Consider the following 21,221-nt stretch of genomic DNA (forward strand, 5'->3'; position numbering starts at 1 on the left):
TTCCTAAACCAATATTCTAGAATACGGGCCAATGTAGAGTTGAAAGAATGTTATTCAGAAGAGGGCTGACAATGTTTGCCTTATGTTGTCACTGATGTTAAGGCAAATATGACTGTCTTCTGATTAGTTTATCAGTGCTTATAGAAAGAGAAGAAAGAAAGAAAGCATGTGTGTGCATACTTCTTTGACAAGGACTCAAGATTACTCTTCAAAATGTTTTACAAGTCACATTTTTTTTTTCAGGCTTTAACAAAGGGAGCTGCTGTCTGCTGTGTGAGTGCTAAACCACTAGAGGTCGGTCTCCCTCCTGTTGAGTGAAGAGAACTTCTCTGTTTGCTGTTGTTTCTTAGGTGTGTGTGTGTGTGTGTGTGTGTGTGTGTGTCTGTGGCTGTGAGGTTTCTCTGTGGTTTGGACGTCAAAGTTTTTGCCGTCTTCATGTAATGCAGGCTATACAGTATGTCTATTTATTTTTTGATATGTACATGTGTGTATGTGCATGTGTGTTAATACGTTTGGTTTATATTCTCCTTAATCCACCGTCACATACTTTAGCCATCCAAGCTACATACTGTATAAACCTGATATACCATATCACTGTGTGAAATGTGTCATACCTTTTTTTTCTTCTAGAAGGTTCTTGGATTTGTTGGATCGTGACCTGTGAGCGTCTTAATTTTGTATGGGCAACATTCTCACAACATCCTCTTGGCATGTTAAAAGCATTGTATGTGGCTTAAAGGTTCAGTGTGCAATATTAAGGGGGCTCTATTTGCAGAATATGGCAATAATATTGTAAGTATGTTTTAATTAGTGTATAATCACCCAAAAATGAGAATCATTGTGTTTTAGTTACCTTAGAATGAGTCCTTTATATCTACATAGGGAGCGGGTCCCCTTTTACGGAGGCCCCCATGTTTCTACAGTAGCCCAGAACAGACAAACCAAACTCTGGCTCTTGATAGGGCTGTTTGTGTTTTTCGCGAGTTTTCCGCGAGTTTCATGACCATAGACAAACTGCAATTTCACTACCAGATGCCACTAGATCTTACACACTGCTCCTTTAAATCTAAAGAGGTGAAAGCCAAAAAAAACTGGCACGGGAATTAGAGACCAAAAATAGACACTGGAAGAAAGAGAACCCAGCAGAGGCGAAATAAATTCAGGGAACATAAAGAAAAAAATAATTGTCTTGTCAACACATTCAGTAAAGGTCCAGCGTGTAGGATTTAGTGGCATCTAGCGGTGAAATTTTAGTTTGCAACCATTTGAATACCGCTCACCTCACCCTCCCGTTCCAAGTGTGTTGGAAAAACTACGGTGGCCGTGAAACTTGCGAAAAACGCAAACGGCCCAATCTAGAGTCAGTGATTGGTTTGTCCGTTCTGGGCTACTGTAGAAACATGGCGGCTTCTGTGGAAGGGGACCCGCTCCCTCTATAGATAAAAACGGCTCATTCAAAGGTAATGACAACACAACAATTCTTATTTTCAGGCAATTATACACTAATGAAAACATACTCATAAATATTAACTAATTCACTAGTTAATATATAACTGCCAATAGCTCCTCTTAAATGTTACATACTGGACCTTTAAATGAAAGATACTGTGGTAACATAATATAGAAAATGGCATCATAGTAATTTGGTCACTACCTCAAAGGTACAATATTATTGTACCAGTACCTCGTGATGTATCATTCATCATAGTGACCAAATTACCATGTCACAGTACCACAATAGTAAAAAATGTCCCATGACCTGTTAGCATTATGGGAAAACTAACAATGCACTACAGTACAACATGTGCTGAACAGCTGTTATGACATGTACAACATAGTTTAAGTAGGAAAACAACACGCTGAGCATACACCTTGAACTTAAAATGTAAGACATATTTTAATATTTAATTTATATTGACTGCATAGTTCTTACAGGTAAATCAGGATAAACTTGCACCAAATAATTTTTGTTGTTGAAAAGGCACATAATGGTTTAGCAGAGAAAACATTTCAAAATACCCTGTATATGATTGTATACATACATGCTTATGGGTGTACATGTAACCAGTCTACGTTGTACCCCAACAAGGTATCCCTATCCATTGCTATTAATTTGTGGATGTTAAGATCTTATCAGCCTTTTTTACCCCATTGTTTTCAAGTATTACTGATGTAAACACACCTGTTATAGCATCAGAAAATGCAATAACTGTAATTTAGTTGTGTGCACCTGCCAGTCAGTTTGGAAGTATTAGCAAGTGCAAATTCTGTGTTCTGAGTTTTGGTGGTGGGGCTACTCTTACGTTTTCATTTGGGTTACAGACGGGTACCCTGACGTTTCATTTTGTCTGTCAAGAGGGTCTGTCTGGGGGGCTTAAAGGGATAGTTCACCCAAAAACAAAAAGACTTTTTTTCCCTCTTACCTGTAGTGCTATTTATCCATCTAGATTGTTTTGGTGTGAGTTGCCGAGTTCTGGAGACATCAGCCTTTTTTGAATATAATGGGACTACATGGAACTCTGCGTGTGGCGCTCAAAGTGGCAAAAAAAGATATTTGAAAAACTAAACAGCAATGTCTCTTTTCAAGGTCTGTGGATTATCTTGAGTAACCGGGTCATGATTTCTGAAAAGAAACATTGTGGTTGAGTTTTTCAAATGTATATTTTTGGCCAAAATTTCATGGCAATCCATTCGATACTTGTTGAGATATTTAAATCTAGACCAATGTGGTGGACCAACAGACCGAAGTTGCCAGCCACACCACTAAACATACTGTACAACATAGAGGACTCCTGTCATTATATGGTACAGGTGTCGTCACTCTCTCTCTTTCTTCCAGCACTTCTTAACACTACTTACTTCTTAAGTATCAGTTTTTTTCTCCCATTTGTATTTAGTTTCAATTCCCTTCCCAGACAATCTTAGTCCATTATAAACATAAAAACTCCTGCCTATAGTTCGTCACCTGAGTTGCCTTCATTCTCTTGTACTGTGCGAAAGCCAAAGCTTCAGGCTCTAACTGCTGGCCCCTTGTTTATAATGAATCTGCGAGAGACAAATGCACAGAGGAAGATAAGCAGTAAGAGAGATGGGGCTGACTAATAATAGCCTCCACTAACAAAATAGAAAGAGAGAGCGAGACAATGGGAGGTGCAGTTAAATAGAGGGACACCAAAGTCGATCTGTCCATCCTGCTTCTGCTGTTGTCACATCTCTTTCTCTGCTTCTTCTGACACTGGTAAGGTCCCTTGATGGTGTGGTCTGTAAAGCTTTTCAGGTTTGGTGTTAGGCTTATTTCTTCCTTGTGTGCATTTATGGTACAGAAACTGAATGGATGACAGTTGGAATAGATACATTTGTCTGGTGCAACCATTTATTTGTTGAAAATTACCTCGTAGACTTTATCCAAGTTTTCAACCAATACTGGATCTAATGGTTTATACAATGGAAATGTAGTTGCCTTCGGACAGATCTAGCAGAAGTGCTGATTCCATGTTTTTGAGGGGGATCAGTTTGCTGTACAGTATATAATGTCAATCCACTAAACAGTGATGTTAGTAGAGATCTAGAGAGCTATTAAGTGTTTTAATGTCATTTTGTCAATGGCCTGGTTTCATCCTTGGGGCTGTGGCTGCACCTAAACCATAAGTGTATTAGCCAAAACACTCTGCAGGATGATCAATTAAAATAATACGAACTACACGGTTTAATTCTGTGGCCAAAGTCCGAGGCTGACTCAAACTTTCCAAAGCACATTGGGCTGTTTTTTGAATTGCCAAGTTGGCTGCACCACAGAGGTTCATAAGCATCCATGAGTTACTGGCGGTAAATCCCTGATCCAGACTGGGCACCCCAGAGCACAATCACCCCTCCACAGCTGTCTATCAGATGTCCCCTGGTCTATTTGGGGAGACAGGGCACTCTAAATTCCTCTCCCCAAGATAATCCTGAGGTGAAAGATGGGGATGAGACACCGGAGAGATGGATGAGGGATGGCTATCAGTCTGGAATTTTCCTAATCTGTTGGAGCAGCTTGTAACCCCATCATGCTGGAAGGTCTTAAGTGGCATCATTCTCAACTGGAACCAACTAGTAAAATGGGAGAGGGACATCAAGAGAGAAAGGGTGAGATGAGGTGAGACAGAGAAGGGGTGAGTGCTGTAAATCGCTTTTTGATTTAATAAAGGGCAGAAGGCCATGAGACTGAGGGAGAGGAGGGGTAAGATAATGTGATGACAAAGGTGAAAACAGTTCTATAGGGATGAGCTGACAAGGTGAGTTAAGTGACTTAAAACACAGTCCCACGTTATGCCCTGTTACATGTGTCACAGTTTTAATGATATTTTACATTTGGTAGACAATATTTCCCAAGCAAGACTCTCCACAGTGAGGTCTGAGAATTGTTTTGAAAAACTGGGGCATTGATTCTTGAAAAGACATGCTTGCGGTTGAGTTTCTCTAATGTAAATTTCTGATGCACCACCAAATTCCATTCACCTCCATTGTTCCAACCATTTATCCTAACTTTTTCAACAGTTTATCCATTAGTTTAACCTAATGATTTTAACCATTTATCCAACATGTTTAGCTAACTACTTGAACTGTTTATCCATTAATTTTAGCTTTGTATTTCAACCATTTATCCATTACTTTTACCTAATTATTTCAACTGGTTATCCACTTTCAGCTAACGCTTCGTATCCATTACTTTTAGCAAACTATTTCAAATGTGTAATAATTACTTCAACCTAACGATTTTAACAATTTACTTTTAGCTATCTATTTTAACCATTTATCCATTACTTTTAGCTAGCTGTTTCAACTTTGCTTGCTTGCTTGCTAACTACTTTTCATGTATTGCCAGCATGTGGTGTTCAGTGTTGCAGCTGATTCAATATGTGGATATATTTCTTTTCATTTAAATTGTAATATCTATTTTTTCAATTTAGTTGAGCTACTCCAGAATCTTTCCATGTACCCCCAAGCGACTCCAAAAGTACCCCTTGGGATACAAGTACCTTTGTTTGGGAATCAGTGGCTTAGACAACCCTCAGTAGCTAGAATGTGTGGTTTGGGCGAACTGACCCTTTAACTCTCCTAAGCCATAGGTTCTCTCTCTCACAAGAAATCATGTGAAATTATGATTTTTCTACAACAATGTTTTTTTGGAAAGCCCTGCAGTGTTAATGCAGAAAAGGTGCCAGGATATTTTTTATGAGTCAATCAAGTGTCAAGAGAGCATTAACAAGCAGGAGGGTACAAGTCAATTGTAGAGTTTTGTATGATTGACCTTCTGACAGTTTACCTACATTGAAACGGACTCCACATTCTGAGAGAGCGCTCATACAGACGCGTGGCAAGATGATCTGGCCCTCCAAAAGCCGATGAACAAACATTGACAACTGTTCAGTGTGTGTGCGAGTGAGTGTGTGTTTCTAATCTCTTCTGTCTCTCCTCCAGTGAGAACTGATCGGCAGGATGCCTGAGCATGTGTGAGTGATCAGGCTTTGTGTTCTTATTATGGACCATTTACTCATTCACAGACTTAGACACAAACACAAAACAAATATTTCTGAGCTTTGTCTAGGAATTATCTTTGGACTTTCCATTCCTTTCCTTTAAATCCTGTCCATTTTTCTTTTACAGGCAAGAGGTAAGACATTTTTTTTAAATCACTGACTGTTATGAAAGTGTTTCTTAATGCTAAAAATGCTGCAAGTGAAGTAATAACAGTTTAATCATATTGGCAATGTCCTGAATTATGTTCTACATCCAGAGGAAACCAAAGATCTCAGCTTCAAGGAAGCTGATGCTCAAGGTAAGAGAGATCATGGCCTTAATTTTTCTGCCAAACTATAATGTAATATATGTGTTTGACCACAGGAGAGCAGCAGAGGTCATGCTCTGGGTAGCTGTACTGTAATAAACTATATTTTCATATTTGATTTCTATTTGTGCAGAGTCTGATGGTGGCAAAGGCCAAGGAGGAATTGGAACAGGAGGTCCTGGTTAAAGAGGAGGAGAAACAGAAGTATCTGGCAGAGAGAGCTCCTCCTCTAAACACCAGCAGCCTGAGCCTCGCGCAGCTACAGGTAACTTGTCCTCAAATTCCCTGAATTCTCCCACATCCTTCCCATTCTTCACGCCCTGCACTGGCTTCTAAGTAATCTAAAACCGGTTAAAGCTACATCTCCCATTCTACTACAGGCAATTGTTGTCGATCTTTCAACCTGGATCTTTTCAAGAACTGTGCCACATAACTCTCTTGCACAAATGCTTCCTCCGCGTCTTCATCAAAAACCACCAAACCTCAAAATATTTATTTATAATTCAGCCAATTATCTCAAATTAAAGGAATGCATGGCACTATAGCTCCATCATACAGATTGCTTCTAAGGATGATGCTCTGGAACTGAAACTCCAGATGCACAAATTTGAAATCAACAAAATGAGAGAACCTGCATTCCAATTGATGACTTTCATAAAATACATATTTTTAACTTTTGTGTGTGTTTTATGTGTGTATATGTATAGGACCTATGCCGAGAGCTCCATGTCAAGATAGATGTGGTGGATGAGGAGCGATATGACATTGAAGCCAAAGTCATGCTCAACACACGTGAGGTATACATTACTTACTCAGCCCATTTCCATGTGCTATAGGCAGAACTGGAAATATAAACATTTTTATTAATATTACATCAAAAGCATATACAGCAGAACTGTCACCATGAGAAAATCATGCAGTACTAATGGTAATTGCCTTTCAATTCTCTGTCCCTGGTCTAGATTAAAGACCTGAATATTAAGGTTTTGGACCTCAGGGGGAAATTCAAGAGGCCTAATCTTCGACGTGTTCGTGTGTCTGCTGACGCCATCCTTCGCTCACTGCTGGGCTCCAAGCACAAAGTCTCCATGGACCTCCGGGCCAACCTCAAGTCTGTCAAGAAAGAGGACACTGAGAAGGTGTGTGCAGAAGAGGAAAAAAGATATATATACACACAGAACACAATCAAACCAGCCCAAGCAAGATGTGTATCTTCCTTGGTGCAAGTGTGCACGGCAGCTACTGTGAAGTTTCAGATACACACATGATGTCAGCGCTCAAAGTGCCATGGAACACCTGAAATGTGTGTTTATGTGTGTGTGAAGGGTGTGTTTGAGATACTGAGCAGTAGGTCAGCGCAGGGCGGCGACCGTATGTGTGTGTGTGAGAGGAGGTACTGCACAAAAGACAATGATCCCATTGTACATAGAAGAGAAGCTTTTGTGACCGGTTCTGCTCCCTGGTCAGTGTGTGTGTGTGTGTGTGTGTGTGTGTGTGTGTGTACATGTGTGGATTAGCAGTTGTGTATCTGTGTGTTTGGGCTTGCATGGATGCATGTGTCTTTGAGTGTATTAGGAGGTGTAAACCAGTTCTGCTAGTACGGTTATACAGTATTGTTATAGGGGATTCCCAGGTGACAATATGGGTCTCAAAGGCTTAGACACACAACAATAATGATAATAATAAGACTTTCTAAACCTGCTCTACTTCAACGTCTCTTGACTTGTCTCATTATTTTATACCATCTCTTACAGCATCTAACTATCTATTGTATGTGTCTGCAGAAGAGGCCAGTAGAGGACAGTGACTGGAGGAAGAATGTGGAGGCCATGTCAGGGATGGAGGGAAGGAAGAAGATGTTCGATGCTGCTAAGGGTCCTGCCCAGTGAACCCAGAAGGTGATGGGCTGGTGTCATGTGAGCGACATCACTCCTCCTACATCTGAATTGATTTTGTTTTCCTACGGTCTACTGCAGGTTCTGCATTTCTATGTCTGATGCTGTCATTCTCGCGTATGCTCCTGCCATGGAGGGGAAAAGATGCCCCCACACTCTCAAAAGATTTTCTCCACTTGCCTTAAGAACTGATCTGTTTGCTGTTCGTTGATATGACGTTAAAATGACTTTATCTACTGTATGTGCCATGTGCTATTATTTGTATTATTCTCTGGATAGTATTGTAATTTAAACAGCAGGCCAAATGTTACTAAAGCCAATAATAATATGACCTGGCCAAATTAAACTGCATCTTTGATATTCTTGCTTGGTGATAACTGTAAGCATGGCGTCTGGTTTTGTGAACTGTACCAAAATGATTTTTGCATCAGCTGGATTTAAATTAATTTTGACACAACAATAAAACACACAAAATTAATCTAATTTCTTTGTGCTTTTTTTCTGTGCAAACGTGCGCTCAGTGAACAATGGCTTTATTTAAATGAAACAAAATGGGGAATCTGCACCCTACTAAGGTAACAGTCTTCTCGTTACATTTGTCTTCCCCTACTGCAAGCTTCGTTTGTTTGAGATACAGGAAAGATATCAATGATCCACTTCATGGATTAAGTCAAGTCAAGTCAATTTTATTTATAGAGCCCAATATCAAAAATCACAAATTTGCCTCAAGGGGCTTTACAATCTATACAGCATATGACACACTTGAGTCAGACCTTTGATTCGTGTAAGGAAAAACTTCCCCCCAAAAAAACTTTAATGGGGAAAACGGAAGAACAGACATGCAATAGATGTCATGTGTACAGAATAGACCGCCATAGTATAATTACAGTATGGACAATCAGGATGACAAAATTATAGATAGAGTGTAAACCTATATAAAGAATATGGATCTTTTGATTAAGCTGTTTTATGTGGATTCCTTTGGCAAGAGAACCTAGCACTAAATCAAACATGATTTTTTCCTTTCCAGGTTGGGATCAAATGTGACTTTGTTCAGTCATAGCTGTAAAAACACCTTAAATAATTTATGGTTGCACAGCCTCTTGAGTTTTTAGCCATGCTAGCGGCAAGGCTCTACGGATGGCAATGTCGGTCTGTCGACCCACCAGTTTTGTGCAGACAGAAATATCTCAACAACTGTTGAATGGATTACGATGAAATTTTGTACAGACATTCATATCCCACTCAGGATTCATTTTAATCACTTTGGTGATCCCCTGACTTTTCATCTAGCACCATCATCAGGACATAATTTCAATTTGTCCAATACTTTGGTTTATGACCAAATACCTGCAAAACTGATGACATCCTCCTCAGCCTCAGCTGTATTTTGTGTTCGGTGCTAAATAACATGTTAGCATGTGCCAAAGCACAGCCCAACGAGCTGCTAGCATCATGGCTGTTGACTGGAATGTAAAAGGAACATATGGACAAACATAAACTCAAACTCCAAGAAATGTATCTCTCACACAAAGGCACTTCTGTAAGAAAGCACTCTTCTGCTGACATGCTTATGTATGCCAGCTGTCCATGCCAGCTGTAAAACAGTCTTCTTTAGCTGCTGTCTGTTTTGCATGCTCATAAAGCAAGCTCTCAAATGTGCTTCTGTAATGGTTTTTAATCTTTATCGCCTTATCCAGGTGGATGCAAAGAACCAGCAGTAGTCATGTGTCACCAAATACAGTTTTCCCTCATGGCAGTGTATCACATATGAACACTGCAGCAACGCAAACACACAGACAAAATTCAGTCTTCAGTGTTATGAATGACAGAGCACTGATGCATGCTTTGCTTTTTTGGCCAGGGAGTGACATGCAAACTAGTTCCAAGTGATGGCATCTTAATGGTGCAAACTATAAACCAGCCTTCTCCAAATATGCGTGAAGCAGGCACATATTAGTCCAAATACACAAACAGAAACGATCTGGATGGGAATCAAGTGCTACACCATCTGCAATCATAATAGTGACTCATCCTGTTTATTGTTGCCTCATGGTCTGCACAGAATACAGCAGGTACAGGTGTGGTATAGGGCCTGGTGAGGTGGAGGTTGTATGTGTTGGACTGAGTCTGAGCCTGGGTCAGAGTCCGACACACTGGGCTCCAAAGGTGTGGCCTCACACAGCAGAGCAAACAGTCTGACTCACACTGTAAAGACACTAACTGCTCAATGTAACAAGGCATCAAAACCCAGTTTGACATGCATAAAAATATAGTTACATATGGTTACTACTATTTACTATTGGACCAATTCAGTTGACAATTCTTTAAAAAACGTATACTCACTGATGTTTTTTGCTATTTTGTTTTAGGTATATTTCTATTTTAAATCGATTTTGTTGTTCTTGTGTCTGTTAATATCCAGTGGTGGAGGAAGTATTCAGATCCTTTACTAAAGTAGAAGTACTAATACCAGAGAGGTCCATTGTTATCCAAATAACAAACCATGGGTAACAAAGGACATCAAAGACATCCTGAATGCCAAGAGGAGGGCCTTTACTCATGGTAATAGGGAGGAGGTGAGGGAAATCCAGGCTGACCTGAAGGTGAAGTTCAGGGAGGCCAAGGAGAAGTACAGGAGGAAACTGGAGCGGAAACCGGAGCAGAACAACATGAGACAGGTCTGGAGCGGCATGAAGAGCATCACTGGCTTCAGATCAACAGACTCTGGCAGCAGAGGAGTTGAAGGCAGCTTGGACAGGGCCAACGAACTCAATCTGTTCTTTAACAGATTCGACACACCGGCTCCTGCTCATCCCCCTCTAACTCAGCTGCTGTCGGCCCTCAAGCTCCTCTGAGTCCACTGCTCCCCCCTCCTCCATCTTCCTGGGAGAGTCCTACTCCCCCCTCAACTGGCTCTCAGGCTAACGGCCCTCTTCACACTGATGACTCCCCCCCTCCCCCACCTGTAACTTCTGCTGTGTGCCTGACTGCTGACCAGGTGAGAGGACAGCTGATGAAACTCCACTCAAACAAGGCTGCAGGCCCAGATGGCGTTAGCCCTGGGGTGCTAAAAGCCTGTGCCCCACAGCTATGTTGAGTCCTTCAACATGTCTTCAACCTGAGTCTGAGTCTTCAAAGGGTCCCTGTTCTGTCGAAGACATCTTGCCTCGTTCCTATGCCGAAGACGCCGCGTCCCAGTGGCTCCAAGGACTACAGACCAGTGGCACTGACCTCCCACATAATGAAGACCCTGGAGAGACTGGTGCTGGAACAGCTGCGGCCCATGGTCAGACCCCTCCTGGACCCCCTTCAATTCACCTACCAGCCCCGGCTGGGAGTTGAGGATGCAATCATCTTCCTGCTGAACCGCATCCACACCCACCTGGATAAGCCAGCAAGCACGGTGAGGATCATGTTTTTTGACTTCTCCAGTGTATTCAACACCACCCGGCCAGCCCTGCTGGGTGAGAAGCTGGCAGCGATGCAGGTGGATGTCCCCCTCGTGTCCTGGATTGTTGACTACCTGAATGGCAGACCACAGCATGTGCGTCTGCAGCACTGTCTCACTGTCAGCACTTTGTCTCATGTTGTGAGCAGAACCATCTGCAGCTCAATGCGACAAAGTCTAAGGAGCTGGTTGTAGACCTTCGAAGGGCAGGAGGATTACAAGTACCTGGGAGTACACATGGACAATAAATTAGACTGGGCTAAGAACACTCAAGCTCTTTACAGGAAGGGCCAGAGCCGCCTCTATTTTCTGAGGAGGCTGAGGTCCTTCAACATCTGCCGGACAATGCTGAAGATGTTTTATGAGTCTGTGGTGGCCAGTGTTATCCTGTATGCTGTTGTATGCTGGGACAGCAGGCTGAGGGTAGCGGACGCTAACAGACTCAAGAAACTGATCCGTAAGGACAGTGACATTGTGGCTGGATTCTCTGTCGGTGGTGTCAGAGAGGAGGATGCTGGCCAAACTACATGCCATCTTGGACAGTGTCTCCAACCCACTCCATGACGTGCTGGTCAAACAAAGGAGTACCTTCAGCAAAAGACTCATCCCCCCAAAAAGCACCACAGAGCGCCACAGGAAGTCATTCCTGCCTGTGGCCATCAAATTCATCAAACTCATCGCTCTGAGGGTAGTTTGTATGACCCTAAGTCATTAAACTGGACGTTGATCATTGACATCTTTGCAATACTTGACATAATTGTGCAATATTCTGTGTTAATACTGCAATATACTCTTTTCAGTTTAAAATTCCCTATTTATTGATATTTATTCATACTTCTATTACTGCTGTGCAATATCCTCCGTCTCATTATAATCTTAATAAGCTTAACTTAACAGTTCATGCACTAGTACTTTATACCGTATTATTATCATCAACCGGTAAACCCACTTTGTACTTCTCACTTATTTTAATTTTATACATACCCACTTGGTACTTAATTTATTTTCTGACCTGTATTATAGTGTATTATATTTTTTGCTTAGTACTTCTATTCCTGTGTGCACTGACGTGATAGTGAGCTGCTGTAACAAAAGGGTTTCCCCTCGGGGATCAATAAAGTATTTCTGATTCTAAAGATACTCTGTTACATGTCCTGCAAAATAAAAATAACAAGTATGTAAGTATAATCAGGAAAATCTACATTTACTTATTTATATTACTTAAAAAGTAAAAGTACTCAATGCAGAAAAATGTCCCCTGTGACTGTTATACTATTACACAGGCATTAATGTAATGATTAATGATTATTTTCATTATAGATTAATCTGCTGATTATTTTTTGGATTAATCAGTCGATTGTTTGAAAATTCTGAAAATAGTGAGAAATGCCATCAAAATAAAGTGAAACGTTCCCAATGCTCGTTTTGTCCAACCAACAGTCCGAACCTCAGAATTATTAAAAATAAATTTGAATGATTAAAAAGAAAAGCAGAAAATCCTCACGTTTTTGGAGCTTGAAACTGAAATGTTTTTGCAGGAAAAATGACATAAACGATTATCAAAATAGTTGCCATTAATTTTTAATTTATTTTTAATTTAATTTTCTATCCTACCTAGTAATTGAAGCTGTCAGATAAATGTAGGGAAGTAAAAACTATACAATATTTCCCTCTGAAATGTAGACACAAGTAAAGTAGGCCTACAAGTACCTCAAATTTGTACTTACACTTGTAAAGCACACTAAGTAAATGTACTTAGTTACATTCCACCATTGTTAACATCCTGTCAGTTTGATATTTTGTGCTGATTGCTTTGCAAATGTCTTTTCTAAAATGCTATATTATTATTAATTTTACTCAGTAATTAGTGAGTGTTTAGTAATCGGTGAGTAACTGCTGATCTGCACTACCACAGTTTCCTGTTACATCAATTTTACTTGGTTATTGTTGAATTATTATTACTGCGTATTGTGTCAGCTTTAATAAATAAGCTTAGTTTATGTCGCTTGCGTCGCAGCAGCGTGCTATGGCCACAAAAGAGCGACTGTCACGGCTATCAGAACTGCCACATTTCCACCATACATGGATAAGCTCTCTCTCTCTCTTTCTGTCTCAGGTGGGGAGCTTACCTTTGTGGTCACGTGACGCCGCAGTGAACTGTACCGGGGTAAAGGTGGACTGCTTTGTGCCGCACTGACTGTAATTTGACTGCCGCCCTCACAGTGCCAGCCAGTCGACGCTTTTCTGTCTGTGAGCGAAGTGCACCTGGAAACTTTATATTTCTTTCCTCCAATATGTCCATCAGTCGGAAGAACTGGTCGGCTTTATCCAGGTAAGATTATATCTGGAGTTCTTTTTAAAGAGAATGTGACACATGTGGTTGAGAGCACCATCTGCAGCTGCTGCTTTGACAGTAGATGTTGTGAACTTTATTCACCGAACTAGCATAAAAAGCAGCTCTCTGGTTTCACTCTTGCAGCCAAGCAGCCTATCTAACAAAAATGAGTATATAATATTGATAATATATGTAGTCAGCAGCCTAGTGAGCCTACAGTAGTCTTATGAAACAATGTGCTATTTTTTGTCTCTTTGGTGTCATTATTATTATTACTTGCACTTCTACATTTGCTGTGGTGTTTGAATAATATGCTACAAAGTCACAGTTGCCTTTTTTCAGGTTAAAGTTTAGAAATAATCTTTGTACAGTCTTACAATTGAATAAATGTTTCTGTCCAGAGGAAACATCAACCCCCAGCTGCACTGTAACTGGCTGCACCAATAGGCATGTAATAAATGCTGTGTGTTCTACACACATCATGCAGAATATTAGACTGAATGGTTACAACCAACTGTGACTTAACTCAGTAACAGTTGATGAACAAGTAAAGCAGGTTCTGTGTAGAACTGTTATTAAAGCCGCAATCTCTCCTTTCCAACAACCAAAACAAGCAGTTAACTGTATTCATAGGTTTCATGAAAGTTTGACTTTCATGTTGAGTTTTGGACACCATTTTGTGTATCTTAATTTTTTGTCAGGCCTTATCTTTGCCTCTGTTTCATTTTCTGTTTTATGCCCACGTTCCATTGTATGACTCTGTCCTCAGCCTAGCGCGCCAGTGGACGAGGGAGGACGAGGAGGAGGTGGAAAGGGAGAAGAGAAGGAGGGTGAAGAGCACAAACAGCACCACTGACTTCGATGCCGACTTCAGCCAAGCGCCCACAGACACACCCACCAGTGACAGCCCCTTTGGGACAGACTCCACAAGTGAGATGTCCGAGGGCCTCAGCAGGTTATTTTCACGATTTAGTAAAGAATTTATTGATTCACACTTGCCAAAGCTTGGTTTATAGACTGTCTGAACATGATTCTGTTGCTATAAATGGGACCTCTGCTCTTCTTCTCTCTGCTTGTTTACACACTGCTATTTTTTCTACTATCTCTCTCTTCTTCCGTCTCTCTGTTTCATTCTCTCCATCTCTTTTCTTCTCTTTGTTTCATGTATGTAAGAGTGCCATAGGGCTGCTAGTATCTTCTGTGATAGTGCAAAAAACCTGATACCATACATGCAAAGTATGAAAAGCTGTCAAAAACACCACCAGCTGAGCACCTGGTGCACAAGCAGTCTTCAAAGAGAGAGAACTGTAGAGTCTTTCATTAGAGAAACCTGATCAGACATAGGAGTGACAGGTCCTTTCGCCCCTCACTAGAGACTATCCATCATATACTGTGTATCGGCCATTGACGTGTGTTTATACTATTTATTTTCAGTGTGGAGCAGATGCAGCTGGACTTCGTGGAGATGCTGCGTGTCCGTGATGAAAAGCGGAGAATGAGGCATGTGGAGACGCTGAGACGACAGAAGGAGGTAGGGGAGGATGAAGCAGAGGCCTGCGGAGGAGGAGGAGGAGGAGCCAGGGTGGAGCTACTGGGGGACTTGGATGATGACCAGGGTAGTGTGTCGCCCTCTGTGAAAGCCACATCCAAACCACAACCACCCCTGAAAACAGCCTCTTACAGTCCCACCAGCAGCAGCAGTACCAGCGCTAACATCACAAACAGACAAGTAAGACTGGAGTCACTTGTTACCTTTCAGCAGAGTGAAAGATATTTTGTCCAAAATGTTGTCATTTGACTTTTAAACCTAATGGAGTTATCATATGACAACACGACTAAGAATCTACAGCCATGCTAGCTGCTCTCCGAGGCTGTACTTAGGCACAGCAGGCTAAGTGAAAACTTATCCTGTTAAATATCTCTTACCTGCTGGTGGCGCTAAAGGAAAAGTCAGGGAATCACCAAAGTCATTATTCTGTGTTAATACTCCTGTGCAATATTTAGTTTTTCCTATTTATTATTCACACCTCCATTACTGCTGTTGCTCTACTACTTATTACTTATATTATTACATTGTATTATTATACCGAATTATCATCATCAACCGGTAAACCCACTTGGTACTTCACACTTATTTTATTTTATACTTATACCCACCTGGTACTTAATTTATATTCTGACCTGTTTTTAAAGTGTATTGTATTATATTTTTTGCTAGTACTTTCTCCTGTGTGCACTGACGTAAAGGCGAGCTGCTGTAACAAAGAGTTTCCCTTCGGGGATCAATAAAGTATTTCTGATTCTGATTCTGATTAGAATTCATCCTCTGGGGAACATGCATGTCTGTACAAAGTGTCATGGCAATCTATCCAGTTGTTGTTGAGATATTTCAGTCTGGGCCAAAGTGGTGGACTGATCAACCAACAGAGCGACATTGCCATCCCTAGTGCCATGCTGCTAGCATGGCTAATAATAACATAATAAATATGAACTGCCTTCATAGACAAAGCCTTTGAAAAGGCAGGTAGAAAAACACTAGACAGACCTTCACTCACATCCAAACTATTAATGCTTCACTCAGTCATAACACAGTGCTACCAATAGGGCCACCCTGCAGTGTGGTTAATCACTGGTTAACTGTTACCCCACACGGAGGGTGAGTCATGTTAATCATTTTCTAGATTTTACAACAACAACTCAACAACTTTTCTTCCCCTCAGGGGAAGATATTAATGTACACAGACAGAGAGAGAGTGTATGATGTGCACATACACATGCATGTCATACGTATTTGCTAGTTATAAACAACCTTGGCATATTTTCTTTGAGTATACAAGCATCAGGATATATAAATCAATGATAGAATTTAAGTAAATTGAGGAAAATACTGTATGGACCATCTCCTGTCTTATTACTGGACTTGTCCCATGAATCAAGTGATCATGCAAATCATATATAAAACTTTGATAAGGTGTACTTAAAGTACTTTGAACTTCATCTTTTATTACACAGGCAGTTCTAATTCAGTGTATGAGGCCATAAACATGTAATGCAAGGTGTGTCTCAGGTGGCTCTACAGAAAAGCTTGTATGCTGTGCGCTCACGTTGATTGTCTCTCCTGTTTGTTTCTTTGTTAGCACGATAATGGAGAGTCGTCGGGCAAAGACCCTGATCCCAAGCCATCATCCAACCCGGCTCGCAAGTTTGTCAGGTTAATGAGCACAATTATTGTGTATTGTTCTTTTCGTAGGTTAGCCATTGGGAAGGATCAAATACAGATCAAACATTTTTTTAAGATAAGATAAAGGTTGTTTGTTCTACACAGGGAAAGTAAAGTGCAGCTGACTAGAAGTGCAGTAGAGCAGGGAAATAGCAACCAAAAGCAAGCTACTCCCCAAGTAAAATTGACTATAATGGCTTAGTTTATTTTTAAATAAGAAGACAACCATATGTGCTTACAAACCAGTCTTCAAGAGACACATTTATTTAGATATACAGTAAATATAGCATTTGGAAACTTGACATGTACTGGAATATTACTATAGTATATACAATGTTTAATGCAATCTCACATAGACAGACGTCTGTCTAATCAAGATCAGCTGGCAAGAAAATATTATCTAAAAAGTCATTGAGGCACATATATTTGTCAGTTTAATGATGTTGCCAGCCCGTCATTTTAAAAGATGAAAATGTTATTATTCGTTCAAGAGAGTTTTGACATGGTAGACATACTTCATTTAAGTAACTTTATTATCCCTTGGAAGGTAGACACAGATCGTAGAAAACAATATTTCAAAAGGAGACTGGTGAATAGGGTACAGTTAAAACTTTAATACTTTGCAGCTTTACTGTGAGTTTGGTGCTGGATCATTGGTTGCTTTCTCATGCATCTTCAACTGACCTATCAGTTCACTTGTGTTTCTGGTGTTGCAGTTCTGTCTCCATCTCATTCGACAAAAGTCCCTCTGCCAGCGTGTGCACAACTCCCATGAGCCCTTGCTCCCCGACGGCCCCCATGTCACCTCGAGAACACTGGCCGTCGCCTTGCCAGAGTCCCTCTCCTAGGGGAGCTCAAAGCCCCGTTCAGAATGGACACACACAGGAGGTATTTTAACACACACACAAACACACTGTCAGATGACATAATTTATAACACAACTATCTGTGCTTCGTGTTTTGCTTGTCACATGGAGTTTGGCTGCAAAGTTGCTTGCTAAGTGCTGACGCCACCGCTCATCGATCCAATAAAGCAACACCACCCTCTGGTGTTAAAAGAGTAAATGTTACAGCCTTTGTGCCAATAAAAACTAATCATTGGCTCCATAGTTGTACCTGCAGCTTGTACAAAGTAAACTGCCTTGAAGGATGGAAGAGATCACTGGAGTTCATCTTCATCTGACCAGGAATAGTCAAATCTGAACCTATGTAGCAGTACATTTTAAGTTATTTTACTTTACCTCAGACTAGTGTGAATGGCTCATCCTCCAATGGCAACTTTGAACAGACTTCCAAACCTGCGTTCGTCAGACAGAGCTCCAGGACTATATCTTTCAGGGTAAACGCATCCAACTCACACACACACACACACACACACACGTACGGACATACATGCATGCACACATTCTCCCTGGTGAATGCCAACATTAACTTTTGCCTATTTGACTGTTAAAACATGATTTAATCTCGCATCAGCTGTTAGACTATCACTTCAGGGTAATTTGCTTGTGCCACTTAAGCTTCGGGCTCATGCTAATAGCTGAAAGCAATATTTACCAGCTTTTACTGCTGACTGGTTGCTTTGTTAACACCCTAACACATCACAAGAGACAGGGTGACTGTGCTGGTCATTAGCTGCTGATACTTGGACAGTCTACCAACCTACATTCACATATGCTTGGTTTTCCGCAGATGATGAGGAAGAAAGAAGAGGAGAGTGTGCCGCTGCAGAGGAGGTAAGGAAACATCCTTGTTTTTATTTGGAGTCTCTTTGTATCTGACTACCTCAGTTTGATCGCTGACTGATTTATTCTGTTGTAGTGCGAGTGTGAGGATGGCCTCCAAGCAGTTTGAATCCAAACCAGTAAGATAATAATTTCCTTTCACCTGATGTAAAATTATAATAATTATTAATACTGTAATCAAGTTTGTTTGTATAGCGCAATATAACTAAACCGAATATTGATAAACAGTTATAAATGATCAAATTATCATTGTGCCAGATCCTTGGCTTTATGGTATCCAATTTATTAGTGAAATTTACATCACTCTGCACCTTGAACAGGAAGGTATTCTTTCTATATCGGTTGATTAAAAAGATCACATATATAGTGCATCATCATGTTATTGAAACTAAATAATGTTATTTGTGTTAAAGTTGTACATAGATGATTTATAGTCTGTGTAATGTTAATTATCCTTGGGTTTGGACCAGGACCAAAATGAAGATGAAGACAAAGCGTCATCTTTCCAGAGAAAGTGAGTTTGTATAGCTACATTTTTTGTGCCTCTTGAATTATTGTTATGAGTCAAAGTTAAGTGTATACAGTTGGACACGTGCATATGTGCATTCTGTTTTCTGTTTTGTCCAGCTCTAGGCAGAGGATTTCATCCAGGTCCATCCAGGAGAAGATGGAGAGACTGGCTCAGGCTGCACAGGTCAGCAAAACATAATGACTCTTCTAATGCAGCATGTTGATGTCACAACAAAATGCAGAGTAACTGACTTTTCTTCACCCTGCTTCCTATATGCGCGTAGAAGTCTGACGTGATGCGATCTCCAGATGTGACCCAGAGGACCCTGTTCCTGCTGGACGAGGTGTCCAGGAAGAGAGGCCTCTTTGAGAAGGAGCAGCAGGCAGTGAACCCCACCAGCCCGGGGGTTTCCAGACAGGTACATTCATTACTCACAATCCTTTTTGTTCTGTATCAGATGCATGCACAGATGCCAATCAATGCATGCACTGATCTCATAAGCATGTGCCGGTTCTAATTATTTCACGTCCCTGTTGTTTCACATCAGGAATTTAGGAGCTTCACGTCAGGAATGTCAGACCGGATCAACCGCTGGCTCAACAAGCCCAACCAAACTGGGTCTTCACACAGTCCTTCTGTAAGGCCATTTGCATTGTTTCATGTCTGCTAAAACTGCGTCATGTAAGAAGTTATATAAGTGAAGCATCTGGCAGCTAGAGGGAGGTAGTACTCCTTCAGCTATACTGTATGTGACTCATTGTCCTGAGCAGGATATATATTTTGGTTCCTTCTGCTTACCTTTGATTAGTTTTGCATTTTAGAGTCATTATAAGTACTTATGTAAATAGTTGCTCTCATTAATTGTGTTCAGGGATGGAGGACAGTAAGCTTTGACCAAACCAATTCAGATTACCTTCCTTATTGTTTTAAAAAATAGATTTTCTCCCCTAGTTCCAGCAACTATGATACTTTATTACTTCATAGGAAACATCAGTATTTTTATTCTGAAAGCAACATTTATTCTTCATTCATGGTGTTCTGTTATAGTGAGATCAGAGACTAGAGACTTTAGTTCAGAGTTTAACTGGATAACTGTTTGACCTAACTTCAGAAGTTTAGTTCAAAAGTTAATTCCTAAGTTCAAAAAAAGTGACATACCAGAGTTAGTTTTAACAGTAAGGTATCCGTGGCTACCGTGGACACTGCCATGTCTGTTAAATCTGAGCAAAATAAGATCTTTTTGGTTATCATTCTTTACAGAGAAAAGTGTCTGACACATATCAGTATATATATTGAGCATATAAGTTTCTCTTTTCTGTCTCTGTTGTATTGAGGGTTGATGCCTTGTAGAAATAAACGTGATCATTTTTCCATTTTCTATTTGTAGGACTTGAGACATGTGGACATCACCAGTAAGAGGAGCCTGTTTGAGACCAGAGGGGAGAACAGTGTCCCAAAAACCAGCCCTGGAAAAATCTGCAAGTGAAAGATGCCCATTTATAATATAACAGGTAAGATTACTGTCCCACACTACATGTAGTAACATGCAGTAATACTTATTTGTCTGGTCATTGCTATGGAGATGGTTGTAACAACATCTAAATGAAGCAGATCTGATGCAGCCTTTATCAGCTTTAACAAAACGTGTTTCTTCAGCAATGATTTCTTGCCTTTCTGTGCCTTTATTTGTAGGATTTAGAAGACGAAGTGACAAAGAGAACTGGAAGATTAATGGATGCCATGACTGACTGATTCTTTCTTCAAGCTTTTAATGTTTTTTTTCTCCACTGCCATAGCACACAGGAGGAACAGATATATGCGAAATAGAGAAAAAAGTGAGTTGGGTTTTAGCAGTTTTAGGACTGAAGTTAGGAGGCTTCAATCATACACTTTTGCATTGCTTATTGAGGTATAAATATGTCTTATTTCAAACAATGAAACACTGATGTGTGAGGAAAGGAGATGAAAAGTGAGGGAGCGAGGGCAATGATATATTTGTAGCTCTTCAGCTATTTGCCTTAACTTTGTGTAATTTTAAAGCACTTTAAACAGGTGAAGGTCTTAAGGCTAATGATAGCTATTTTTATTAAATTACAGTAGCAGGAATCCTGGAGTTGTAATTGTATGTTTTTTCTAATCTGCCAGAATATATGTTTTGTTCTATGCCATTGTGGGCAAGATGCTGCCTGTCTATGGAATAAAGTGTTTTATTACCACAAATGTCTGTCATGAATTGCT

General features: G+C 40.5%; 2 protein-coding genes across 2 annotated transcripts; both read left to right on the forward strand.

The window, feature by feature from the left end:
• Positions 1–3,118: 3,118 nt before the first annotated feature.
• Positions 3,119–8,200, forward strand: tnni1a (troponin I type 1a (skeletal, slow)). The gene is made up of 8 exons (XM_044209802.1): positions 3,119–3,238; positions 5,461–5,492; positions 5,647–5,653; positions 5,777–5,818; positions 5,961–6,092; positions 6,535–6,624; positions 6,790–6,966; positions 7,612–8,200. Exons 2-8 carry the CDS (start codon positions 5,479–5,481, stop codon positions 7,714–7,716), a joined length of 567 nt encoding a protein of 188 aa, XP_044065737.1. The 5' UTR covers positions 3,119–3,238; positions 5,461–5,478; the 3' UTR covers positions 7,717–8,200.
• Positions 8,201–13,319: 5,119 nt separating this feature from the next.
• lad1 (ladinin) lies at positions 13,320–21,203 on the forward strand. Its single transcript, XM_044209757.1, has 14 exons — positions 13,320–13,505; positions 14,278–14,463; positions 14,943–15,237; positions 16,646–16,719; positions 17,445–17,616; positions 17,974–18,066; positions 18,420–18,463; positions 18,549–18,591; positions 18,943–18,986; positions 19,100–19,166; positions 19,267–19,401; positions 19,531–19,620; positions 20,371–20,494; positions 20,676–21,203. The coding sequence occupies exons 1-13, from the start codon at positions 13,468–13,470 to the stop codon at positions 20,467–20,469; spliced, it is 1,380 nt and encodes a 459-aa protein (XP_044065692.1). The 5' UTR covers positions 13,320–13,467; the 3' UTR covers positions 20,470–20,494; positions 20,676–21,203.
• Positions 21,204–21,221: the final 18 nt, after the last annotated feature.

Source organism: Siniperca chuatsi, linkage group LG10 (assembly GCF_020085105.1).
Source record: "Siniperca chuatsi isolate FFG_IHB_CAS linkage group LG10, ASM2008510v1, whole genome shotgun sequence".
Classification (NCBI taxonomy): domain Eukaryota; kingdom Metazoa; phylum Chordata; class Actinopteri; order Centrarchiformes; family Sinipercidae; genus Siniperca; species Siniperca chuatsi.

Bases quoted from the DNA above. Each gene is read 5' to 3' on its own strand.
- tnni1a (XM_044209802.1), top strand. The intron at 6,093-6,534 runs GTAACTTGTCCT...GTATATGTATAG, and splicing joins TGAGCCTCGCGCAGCTACAG to GACCTATGCCGAGAGCTCCA. The intron at 6,967-7,611 runs GTGTGTGCAGAA...ATGTGTCTGCAG, and splicing joins AGAAAGAGGACACTGAGAAG to AAGAGGCCAGTAGAGGACAG.
- lad1 (XM_044209757.1), top strand. From the start codon at position 13,468: ATGTCCATCAGTCGGAAGAACTGGTCGGCTTTATCCAG. The intron at 17,617-17,973 runs GTATTTTAACAC...ACTTTACCTCAG, and splicing joins AGAATGGACACACACAGGAG to ACTAGTGTGAATGGCTCATC. The intron at 19,621-20,370 runs GTAAGGCCATTT...TTCTATTTGTAG, and splicing joins GGTCTTCACACAGTCCTTCT to GACTTGAGACATGTGGACAT.